The 11,199-nt window shown below is 36.0% G+C and overlaps 2 protein-coding genes across 3 annotated transcripts; both read left to right on the top strand.

Annotated features, from left to right (window-relative positions):
• The first annotated feature begins 5,309 nt into the window (after positions 1-5,309).
• On the top strand, positions 5,310-8,212 carry LOC113322978 (eukaryotic translation initiation factor 2 subunit beta-like). The gene is made up of 9 exons (XM_026571189.1): positions 5,310-5,404; positions 5,707-5,880; positions 5,988-6,043; positions 6,198-6,252; positions 6,368-6,459; positions 6,557-6,702; positions 6,910-7,052; positions 7,398-7,483; positions 7,862-8,212. The coding sequence occupies exons 2-9, from the start codon at positions 5,709-5,711 to the stop codon at positions 7,937-7,939; spliced, it is 828 nt and encodes a 275-aa protein (XP_026426974.1). The 5' UTR covers positions 5,310-5,404; positions 5,707-5,708; the 3' UTR covers positions 7,940-8,212.
• A 130-nt stretch (positions 8,213-8,342) lies between these two features.
• LOC113322979 (eukaryotic translation initiation factor 2 subunit beta-like) lies at positions 8,343-10,432 on the top strand. 2 transcript variants are annotated; one of them, XM_026571191.1, is made up of 5 exons: positions 8,343-8,895; positions 8,995-9,157; positions 9,416-9,558; positions 9,734-9,810; positions 10,206-10,432. In XM_026571191.1, the coding sequence occupies exons 2-5, from the start codon at positions 8,997-8,999 to the stop codon at positions 10,206-10,208; spliced, it is 384 nt and encodes a 127-aa protein (XP_026426976.1). In that variant the 5' UTR covers positions 8,343-8,895; positions 8,995-8,996; the 3' UTR covers positions 10,209-10,432. The 2 variants fall into 2 exon arrangements, with proteins under 2 accessions (XP_026426976.1, XP_026426975.1); XM_026571190.1 differs by having other exon boundaries at positions 10,074-10,432.
• The last annotated feature ends 767 nt before the right edge of the window (positions 10,433-11,199 follow it).

Below are 11,199 nucleotides of genomic sequence, written 5' to 3'. Positions count from 1 at the left end.
TTTCAAACGCGTTCAATCTAGTTGACAGGTACACCATCATAAGAGAGGTACGAGCTCACTGCCCAGGTATTGGTAATTGGTTGAGTTTTTCTATGCAAAACCAGCTAGCCTTTATTATCAAGATTCAATTCTCTCATCGGCTCAAGGTGTTCAACAGGGTGACCCCCTTGGTCCCCTCTTATTAATTTGCATTAGCTATTCATCCCCTTGTAGAGAAGATTGCTACCCAATGCACCTTAGACCTCCATGCTTGGTACCTGGATGATGGTACCATTGCAGGGGATACAATGTAAGTGTCTAAGGCACTGAAAATTATACAAGAGGTAGGTCCTAGCTATGGTTTGCATTTGAATGTCTCGAAGACGGAATTCTTTTGGACATCATATGATCCGAGAAGGGATATTGAGCTTATTTTCACTCCAAACATTGGTAAGACATTGAGTGGAGTTAAACTCCTTGGTGGGCCGGTCAGTTTAGATTTAGAGTTTTGCAGCAACATGGTGTTGAAAAAGGTGGATACAACTATTCAGCTTATGAGCAAAATACAAGACCCTCAATGTGAATTACTGCTATTGCGTAATTGCACAAGCGTCTCTAGGTTGTATTTCACCCTTCGAACAACATGTCTCAAAGCTATTCAGCCTGCTGTTGATCGTTTTGACAAGCATCTTATGCAGTATTTACGTTATTTAGTAGTTGGTAATGGTGTCGGTTTTGGCTTGGTTCAACAAAGGCTTTCCACTCTCCCTATTAAAGACGGTGGACTTGGTGTGCTTACAATGGCTGATTCAGGGACATATTGCTACTTAACCTCTCATGTTCAAACTCAACATCTGCAAAGCACGATCCTTAATTTTCCAGCTGCTTCAGATTCTTTCCTTAGCTATCAACACGCTTCACAGGTTTTTACTCAAACTTGTGGTCTTTCTTCTAGTTTCAATATCAATGATATTGCCCCCCATCGTACGAAGTCTCTGGCAGTTATTCTCTTTCAGCACGTGAAGCAACCCTGTGGAAATACAGTAGAACTAAACACGCTATGGATTTTCCTAAGGCCATTCCTATCCCTGGGATTAATCAGGCAGCTGGACCTAGGCAGTTCAGCTCCGTCTTACAATATCGTTTGGGTGTACCTTTCTTTAAGGAAAATAGTTTGTGTTCTTGTTGTAACAAGTACATGCATGTTTTTGGTGACCATGCTATTCACTGTGCTAGTGAGCTTGGGCTTAAATTTCGACATGATTTGGTCAAAGACGTCTTGTCTGATATGTGCTACAAAGCTGGGGTTGCAGCTAGGAAGGAAATTTCTTTGGTTTTCCTTTCAAACAATGAGAATGAGCTCAGACTTGGTGATATTATGGTTTATAATTGGAAAGATGGCAAAGATGTCTGTATGGATGTTACTGATGTCTCACCTTTCACAAGTGCTAGGAAGCGTAACATTGCTCCGTGCGATGCTATCGCATCAACTATCATTCGTAAAAATAAAAAATACTAGGGTAAATGCTCTTTACATGGTTATGGGTTTGGTGTCTTGTCATTTTTTACCTTAGGTGAGCTTGGAGTAGATACTATATCTTTCCCGAAGAGACTGAGGAATTGCATGGCTAGGCATGACACCAATTTTAAGTTAGGCAACTCCCTTTCTCATAGATTAGGAATTTTTATTCAAAAAGGTATTGGCGCTCAACTTGTTGCTAGGCTTCCCACCATTCCTTGTAATCCTGATCTCATTTCATAATTTTAATAAAAACCTTAGTGGCATCTTTTCATAAGAAAATAATAAAAAAAATCATTTGGACCATCCGCATTTAATTTGTCAGGTATTGATCGAATGCGAATGTCAAAATTGAAATGGGAAAATTAGGTTAAGGCCCAACCCATGGATAACCCATAATATGAGGCTCTTAATTAAAAGAAGTTTAAATATAGGGTCCGAGTTATTAAAAGACATCCATGCCCTTTTATATATTGTCAAGCTCCAAATTAAATAAAATTTAAATTTAAGCCCAAAATTATTAAAGTATAGTGTGAATTTGTAAACAGAAGTTACGCATGCATATGACATGTATATCCAGAAGTTACACATCCTTATGACATGTGTAATGCAAAGTTACACATCAAAAAAATAGACATTAAAAAGAACGCATACAAAAAATACATGTATGTCATTTACAATAATTTCTTAGCATGTGTAACTAGAAGTTACACACGCATCTGTCTAGTGTAACTGAGAGTTACATATGCATCTATCTAGTGTAATTGAGAGTTACACATGCATCTGACTTGTGTATTCATCGGCAACTACAATTCCAGCGAGACCACTACCACAAATAAGCAATTAGCTTTTATGAATTTATCAGAAACCTGAAATATAACAACAAACAAACATGAACCAATGTCAAAAGAAAAATGCAAAAAAATATTGTTCAATATTTAGGAGAACAACAAAAAATAGTCCAGAAGAGTGCTTAATGTTGATAACAGTTACAATGAACATACATATGAACCAATGCCAAAACAATAATGCAAACAAATATTACTCAGTATTTAAGAGAACAACAAAAATAAAAGAGAAGAAAAATTGAAGATGCATCTGGCCAGTGTAACTAGCAGTTATACATGAAATGACATGTGGAAATGATGAAATATACATGAAATGACTAGTGTAACCTGAAATATAACTAGCAGTTATACATGAAATGACTAGTGTAACCTGAAATATAACCAACACATCCTCTCTGAAATTAACATAACTACCACCATCAGCTTCTTCAAAAACTATACAGACACAAGCACTGAAGGTCGTATTCAACAAGTAGTCACCAAAATCTTTAAATGTAAAACAAATAAAATATGTTTCAACTAGTATACATCATAAGTTAGCGTAACATCATTAATAACCAAAAAAGATGGACAGTAATAATATGTTAAATTATTCTTATATCCAATGCAATTCAAAGCATCTAATTCAGCCAAAAATCCCGAAAATTATAATACAAGGAAATAATATTTTAAAATAATATAGGGATACATCATCGTGTAAGCTTACACCAGCTGACTTGTGTAATTGAGAGTTACACATGCATATAACATGTGTAATTAGGAGATACACATGCATCTGCCTTGTGTCACTTTCAGTTACACATGCATATGACTAGCGTAACTAGGAGTTACACATGCATATGGATAGTAGTGATGGATGGATCAATAAATTCAATCAAATATGAGATGATGATCAGGTTTGTAAACTGATTAATCAAATGCACAAAGGCCGAACACTGGCATACCTAACTTCACAAGTGAAAGCACCTCCTTTCTTCACCCAGCAAGCAACCGCAATCTCATGATACAATGACCTTTTAGCCGAGGTAAGGAACACAAATGGAGGACTGACCATAACCTCTGTACAAAAAACATTGCCAAATACATTTAAATACTTCTAATCCATAGAAATATCAAATGTAACAGCGTATTCACAACATTTATCAGCGCATCCACTCACCAACAACATATATGGATGCAATTTCAGCACCGTTAGTGTGTCAACAATTTTTTTCACTTGGTCCTCAGTTCCATTCTGAAACTCCACAATTGCTCAATTATGAATTCCACTTCCTAGTCCTCATTTCATCACTTCAGCGCCAACTCCAATTCCAAGAAGACCATCCTACAAAAATACCACAAATAAGCAGTCAATTTTATTGAGTTATTGGCAACCTGGAGAAAACAAAAATCAATAAGATTTTATGAGATTAAAAAGAACAATACACACAACAATGTATAACCAGTTTTACATGCACTTGACTTGTGTAAATAGGAGTTACACATGTATATGACTAGTGTAACTAGGAGTTACAGAGCATCTGAATAGTATAACTGAGAGTTACACATGCAATTCGAATGTGTAGACGCAAGTTACACATGCAATTTGGATGTGTAGACGAAAGTTACACATATTGTGAATAATCATCAAAATGAGAAACTCAATCACATTGAAATATTAATCCAGTTCTGACCAAAAGAATATTAAACTCAAATCATAAAGTATATACAATTTAAATATGATGCATTCAAACCATAAAAAAACTCAAAGAAACTTATCTTATTTCATTGATTTTCTATTGAAATAGTTGTTGAAGTTGCTTAGATTCAACTATATGCTTCCAGTTATCTTCATCGATTAATATTCCATCTTCAAGACAAGGTACTGAATGTAACAAATGTAGATTGAACTTAAAACAATCAGCCAAGAACAAAATCCATTAAAGATGAGCTCAAATCAGTTCGAAAATTAAAGTAAACGAAATTCATATCAAATAGATGGGTAAAACGAGAGAAATCTTACTGATTTTTAGATCTTGCTCATACCAAATCTTCAGATGAATTATTATTATAAGATGATTCTTCATTAGTTGTTGTCAAAGATGAAATGAACGATGACAATTTCATTTCTGTTGATGTTGAAGATCTTCTTAATTCCATTGTTGAACCAACACAAAAAGCAAGTAGTTAAGGTTAAAACGACATTGATGATCTTTGATAGATTCAAGAAAAATCAGGTTCTTCTTCTTCCCAGATCTGAGAATCAATCAAAACAAAAATCAAAAACCTAATCGAACTAAGAAAAGTAAGAATGACGAAAAGCTAACCCTATGCAGCTTCGAATCAACTGAAACCTAAAAATCCAGATTCAAATTCTTCATAAAACCAATTAAACCAACGAAAACCTAATCTGATGCAGCTTAGAACCAACTGAAACTTAGATTCACATAGAATCAATTGAATGATTGATCCAGATTTGTAGTTTAAATGATGATCAACAATGAAATCTATTGAATCAAATTGATTCTTCTTCTTCTTCATCGAACTGAGTTCGATAGAGCCGAGAGAGAAAGAGAATAGAGAAATGAAAAGAATCTTCTGATATTCCTATTGTTTTTATTGAAAAGGGTAGTGTTGTCATTACTAAAATTCATAATAATTAATTATGGGCCAGATCTGAAGAAAATTTGATTTTTTTGGGCCTAGCAGTATCATTTTCCTAAAGTATGGAGTTGATAGTGGAGGATCCATTTTGTGGGGCTTCTATATGTTGAACCCATATAATAGAGGTTTTAGTATTTTTCACAATTGAAATTCGCCGTCCATTTGATTGGATACGGATCAGGCGAAAACCGGACATGCTCACCCCTGGTAATTATGAGTCATTCATGACCCCTACTCTCTATGGCCTGAAGTAGAGGCCCAACAGCCATAGCCCATGAGTATATAAACTCTCACTATCGTTTTGCCATCACAATACACAAAAATCGTATACCAGAAACTAAAGAGAGCGAGAGAGATAAAATCAAGCACCGGCGGTAGCAAAATTTCTTTGTGAAATCAACTTCAAGTCTTCAAGGTATTACCTATTATTATTACTACTATCCCTTCCTTAATTATTGTCTTATAGGTTTTGAATCGTCTTGAAGATTTCTTAGGTTTTTTTTTTTCTGATTTACTGTATTTTTTTAGGGTTTTAATGATTTAGTATAGGTTCTTATTGATGTATGCTTTGTTCTTATTGTTTCTCTTATGCTTATCGTTATTGAGTTACTAGATACTATTGGGATTTGGATTAAGAACACTGCATAAATTATCTGTAATTAATAATACAATTAGGGTTTGGATTGTTTTTTTTAATCTTTGTTATGCTTGATACAGCTATGGCAGAAGAAGACCACGCTATGGTTGATTTGAAGGAGAAGGACGATGTCTCAGAGCTTGCGCCATTCGATCCCTCAAAGAAGAAGAAGAAGAAGAAGCCTGTTGCCTTATCTACAGACCTTGCAGATGATTCTTTAGATAAGTTGACAGAGAAAACCGATAATCTGTCTGGTATGTTATTCATTTGGCTTAAATTATTTTATTTGTTTTTACTTGTTTATTATCCATTTCCTTATCTGCTACAATGCTTTTGTTGAATTATTGTTTCCATTTTGCAGTTACTGAAGGTGTTGAAAACGCCTTCGCTGGTCTTAAAAAGAAGAAGAAGAAGCCAGTAAGTGTGATGAATTTCCCCATCATGTCAATTATCGCAAATTCATTATCCTAAAATCAGGGATTCTCCCTGGCTAACTTTGTCAGGCGATCCTTAATTTTAACTCTTTTGGTTGCTTGTTCCATGCTTTACACTGTTTCTTTTGTTAATACAGGTTGAGTCAGAATTTCTGAACGAGGATAATGGTGACGCAATAGAAGATTTAGATGGTAATAAGTTTTGGAAAGTCTTTATCGTCTGTCTGCAGATGCAATTAACATTTTTGTGATGCCCTTTATCCTGAACATTAACGGGAACTAAGAGTTGTGTTTTGATCTTTCTCAGATCAAGTAAAAGAGGATGAGGAAGGAGAAGGAATTGTTCTGCAAACACGGTATCCCTGGGAAGGAACTGATAGGGATTATGAATATGAAGAGGTACCTTTTCCTGTTTAGTTATCCCCTCTTGTTACTGAAAGGTTCTTGTAAGTAATTGTTATCTAACAGACCTTAATTAATTACAAATGCTTCTCAGCTCCTTGGTCGTGTGTTCAACATTCTCCGTGAGAATAATCCAGAGCTTGCAGGAGACAGGCGTAGGACAGTTATGAGGCCACCACAAGTTTTACGTGAAGGCACCAAAAAGACTGTGTTCGTGAACTTCATGGATCTCTGCAAAACGTATGTATATATTTTTAATGTCTTATATTCTACCGGTATTATTAAATTTTTCAGTAGGCTTCATTTTTCATTTTTATATCATTATCTGTCTTATTTGCTTCAAATTCAGTTGGTGTAGGATGCTTTCTGTCTGTCTTTTGCTTGAGATAATTGCTGTTATGAATTGAAATAAATTTACACTGAGGTTTCCGTGATTGCAATTTCCAGGATGCATAGGCAGCCAGAGCATGTTATGAATTTCTTACTTGCTGAGATGGGAACAAGTGGATCGTTGGATGGACAACAAAGGCTTGTTGTTAAAGGAAGGTTTGCTCCCAAGAATTTTGAAGGGATTCTGCGAAGATATGTCAGTAAGTTCCTTCTCTCTTCTTATTTAGCCATCTAATATGCTAACTTGACTTGTTTGCTTTAGTCTTCATCTTATTTTTATCTAGACTTCATCTGTTTTCTTTTGTAATGGGTACAAACTATGGTTCAGGAGTTTATGCATCATTGATGCATGAGTTATCGTGTCACTGCTATCCTTTTCACCTCTCTTCTCTTTGGTTATAGTTATTTTCTCTCATACCTTGTCTCTATTTTCTTGTGTCCGAGCTGTTATTCAGGTGACACATGTAGATGCACTGGTTGTTACGCTACAGATGCTATTCTTTTGCACTTGTCCTCTCTAAAAATTCTTTCTTGTGTTGTTACAGATGAATATGTTATATGCAATGGTTGCAAAAGTCCTGATACTATCCTATCAAAAGAGAACAGGCTGTTTTTTCTCCGATGCGAGCAGGTAAAATGAGCTACAGTAATTTGTGTTCTGATTTGATGCATCCAGACTTATTTTTTGGCATAGATGGTTATGCACTGGGGTTGTATTTTTGACTAAATCCTAGAAATTGCATAGGTTGCTTTAATTTTTTCGCAGCTTCTTTTGTTGGAGTTGTTGGTATCTGTTGTTTAGGGGTGTTGCCTTTATTATTGCAACACGTTTTTCTTCCGAAGAGGCCTATGATCCTGCAAACTTTTGTGTACATGGCTAATTTATTTTCCCCCTGATAATGGTTCTCATTTTTTTATGAGGTCTCTGTCAAGGAATTTATGCTTGTGGTAGGAGCTAGTGAAAATGGCACTTGGGTTATGATGCTTCTTTTTTTTGCATGTTGTGCAGTGTGGTTCTGGCCGTTCTGTTGCTCCTATCAAAGCTGGTTTCGTGGCTCGTGTTGGTCGTCGAAAGGCTGGGACATAATCAGGATAAGTTTCATACATTGTTTGTGGCAGTTCAGGAAAAGCCAGTTCACTCCTTAATTTTGCTTCAGTCTTTTCTTTACTAAGAGAGTTGGTACGATGTTGTCGAGTCTAGTTCTGGTTTTGGTTACTTTAAACATTATTATTCCTATGTATACCAAGAGTATGACTGCTAGAAATCGCATTTTATGGGAATTGTCTTTATTAGTTTTGACAAAACATAAACCATTGTGTTTTGTGTTAAATGGAGTTTTGATGTCATTACTTTTCTACATGACCTGGATACCCTTTTCATTGTTATGTTGGTCTGCCAACGAGTGGTCGTTGGTCGTTTATTTTTCTTCGTGCCAATGCATGCATTCAACAGGCCAAGCATGTTGCTGTGCATTACAATTTTAGTGTATAACGTAGTACAACTAGTCCTGGGTTGTTTTTACCTTTTTTGGGATGCCACGCATGCAACTACTGTTATAGGAGCTGCAAATTCATTACTACTGTTATAGGAGCTGCCTGGCTATTCATTACTATTGCTAGGGATTCAAAATTTTCACCCAAAATGTCGCCCATGATCCAATTTTTTTTTCTTTTCTTTGTTGTTGAAACCGACTCCCCTGGTACTTCCAGTCAGCTGACAGCACTTAATCGACAGACACTCATACTCATACTTGACCGGTTAACCCAAAATCTGCAGCAAGACCTAAAATAAAGTCGACAAACTTTTTGTCGGAAGTGCAACAAGGCATATTTATAACAATAAAGTCAGATGGCGAGTTGGCGACCATACTACCCGCTACAAAGCCCACGATTGTTCTAGAGGAAGAAATACCTTTCCATCTTCTTTAAAGCCCTAAAGCTCTTAACTGGAAGGAGGAATCTACCCTAATCAGAAAAAAAAGAAGCAGAGGGAGGAATCTAAAACAGGCGTTATTAAGGGTAAAATCAAAGAAGAACATATTTGTGAGTTAAACACACCGGACTCGGATTTTGAGTTTATACATGTTCTTATCTTGGTTACCTTGATATCGATTTTCCTAATTTTTTCAATACTTGGTACAGCCATGGCGGATGCATGTATGGAGCTTCTTGGTCGTTTTTTCTATCTTTTGCAGGAGAATTATCCACAAGTTGCAGCTGGAGATCAAACAACAATGAAACCAGTGCAAGTACTTCAAGCAGGCGAGAGAACTGTCCTTGTGAATTTTATGGATCTATGCAAAGTGTCCGTATTGTTCCTTAAAGTGATACAATTCAGTAATTCTGGCTAGCTAGCTGATAATAGTTTCCCTTCCCTGATTGCCTATACTCCTTAGTCTTCATATTGATCATTAGATTTCAATGTAGGACGACCTTAATCACTACCCTACTGGTGTCTATGTAGACACAATTTTTTGTAGTTGCATCTCTGTGATTGATAGCGTTCGTCATGTCACACGATCAAACAAAGATATATTATGTTTTCCACATGTGCAATATACAGGATGCATAGAGAAGCAGAGCACGTTATGGAATTTTTGTTTGCTGAAATGGGAATAAGTGGGTCTTTAGATGGACAGAAAAGGCTGGTTATTGAAGGAAAGTTTGCTGCCAAAGTTATTGAAGGGATTCTTGAAAAATACATAAGTAAGTTACTTCTACTAAACATGTTTTAAGTCGGCTAAACTTAAATTTTCTGCTGTCTACATTTTTGTTACTAAAAAGCTGGAGGAAGGTGGGAGCAGGCAGATGTATAGTAGATGCATAATTTTGTATTCCATATCCATGGCACTTTATGATTTGCTCTTCTTTCCTCTTACAGATGAATATGTCAAATGCAATGATTGCAATACTCATGAAACTGATCTATTGAAGGAGATCTCTGTCAAATGCAAGCTGGTAAAGTACCTACATTATTTTACTTTAGATAGAAACTTACCCCAACAAATATATTATGGATTATGGACTTAAGATTTGAGGTGCGCATTGTGTATATATTTTTTCCAAGTCTTCTATCAGACATGCCATTATGTCAAGATCATTATCTGAAAGTAGTATACAGCTAGATGGATGGGATTTGTTGATGTGCAGTTACAGGAGATTGAGTTTACTTCCACCGACGTGGAGGATTTAATAGTTTTTTCGTTTATTCGGTTTTGCAGTGTGGCTCAGAGCAATCAGTTGCTCCTGTCAGAGGCTGATATTGTTTCTCATGTTCTCGTCTATGTGCATGCTGAGTACATATTTGGTTTAGCTCCTCAATAATATTGAAATACTATTGTGTTTATTTTCAGTAATACAATGCAAATCGAAGACAGTCATAGATAGCACTTGTAGCCAGGGAACATATTAAGGGTGATTACATATTGAGATTGGTGAAGAGAAGCCCAGCGATAGAAGCTGAAATAGCAAAGGTAGTCAATATACTGTTCATGTATATTTCTCTGAATGCACTACTGCTTTTCAATGTACTTCCTGTAAAACCTGCACAACATATTCAAATAGGAATTCAGACTTCAAACTAGATGATTTTTTCCAGGTCGTTAAATATATCAATACAGTTCTGAAGAGAGTCTTAGAATTTACCTGTGGAGCAACCTGATGAGATGGTGTTATTGAATACATAGTCTTTCTTCACAAGTGAGATACATTTCAGCACATCCTTGGTAAAGTCTGCGCACCCTTTTGTACAATATGCAGTTGTATCATTTTCGGTCACCCACAAGTTCCCCGATTCCGTTAGGGTGAAGTTGCCTGGACAGCTGCTAGATGTCTATATTCCAAAATTTAAAAACAAACTCAGTAAGAACAGAAGAAATCTATCAACCACATGATAAATAAAGGGAATTTTAACAAACTGCCACACTTGCAAATCCCGATTCAAGAAATTTGCAAATCCCGATTCAAGAAATTTCAAAGTTTATTTAGTGCCACAACCGTTAGCACTAACGTCTTGACCCACATGATTGGTCAATTTTTTTTGACTTTGTCCAGATTAAGTCATATTAAGTCTCGGTAGTATTTACGTTCTGGAGACACTCGTAAGCACTCTCCCACTGCTGAAATGGGCTCAAATTCACATTTCCTGTTGGATCGTCTGTCACTTGCTTTATCCCATCATCTGAAAAATACACAAAAAAATAAATAATCATAAGACATAAATTTTCTATGATGGGTTCTGAAATTTATACTTGAAACAGGGAAAAGGTGTTAAACCTTGGGCGCTGGTGCAGTAAAACATAAGAAGAATCACCACAAATGAGCACCAAACAGACTCATAACTTCCTC

This window comes from Papaver somniferum, chromosome 11, assembly GCF_003573695.1.
Source record: "Papaver somniferum cultivar HN1 chromosome 11, ASM357369v1, whole genome shotgun sequence".
Taxonomy (NCBI): domain Eukaryota; kingdom Viridiplantae; phylum Streptophyta; class Magnoliopsida; order Ranunculales; family Papaveraceae; genus Papaver; species Papaver somniferum.
The sequence above is the reverse complement of the archived record's forward strand: the minus strand, read 5'-3'. Positions and strand labels throughout refer to the sequence as shown.

What these genes read in the sequence shown, in the direction of transcription:
- LOC113322978 (XM_026571189.1), top strand. Translation starts at nt 5,709, where the DNA reads ATGGCAGAAGAAGACCACGCTATGGTTGATTTGAAGGAGAAGGACGAT. An exon ending in AAAAGAAGAAGAAGAAGCCA is followed by an intron (nt 6,044 to 6,197) that starts GTAAGTGTGATG and finishes TTGTTAATACAG; the next exon opens with GTTGAGTCAGAATTTCTGAA. An exon ending in TTCATGGATCTCTGCAAAAC is followed by an intron (nt 6,703 to 6,909) that starts GTATGTATATAT and finishes TGCAATTTCCAG; the next exon opens with GATGCATAGGCAGCCAGAGC.
- LOC113322979 (XM_026571190.1), top strand. Translation starts at nt 8,997, where the DNA reads ATGGCGGATGCATGTATGGAGCTTCTTGGTCGTTTTTTCTATCTTTTG. An exon ending in GATTCTTGAAAAATACATAA is followed by an intron (nt 9,559 to 9,733) that starts GTAAGTTACTTC and finishes TTCCTCTTACAG; the next exon opens with ATGAATATGTCAAATGCAAT. An exon ending in TCTCTGTCAAATGCAAGCTG is followed by an intron (nt 9,811 to 10,073) that starts GTAAAGTACCTA and finishes TCGGTTTTGCAG; the next exon opens with TGTGGCTCAGAGCAATCAGT.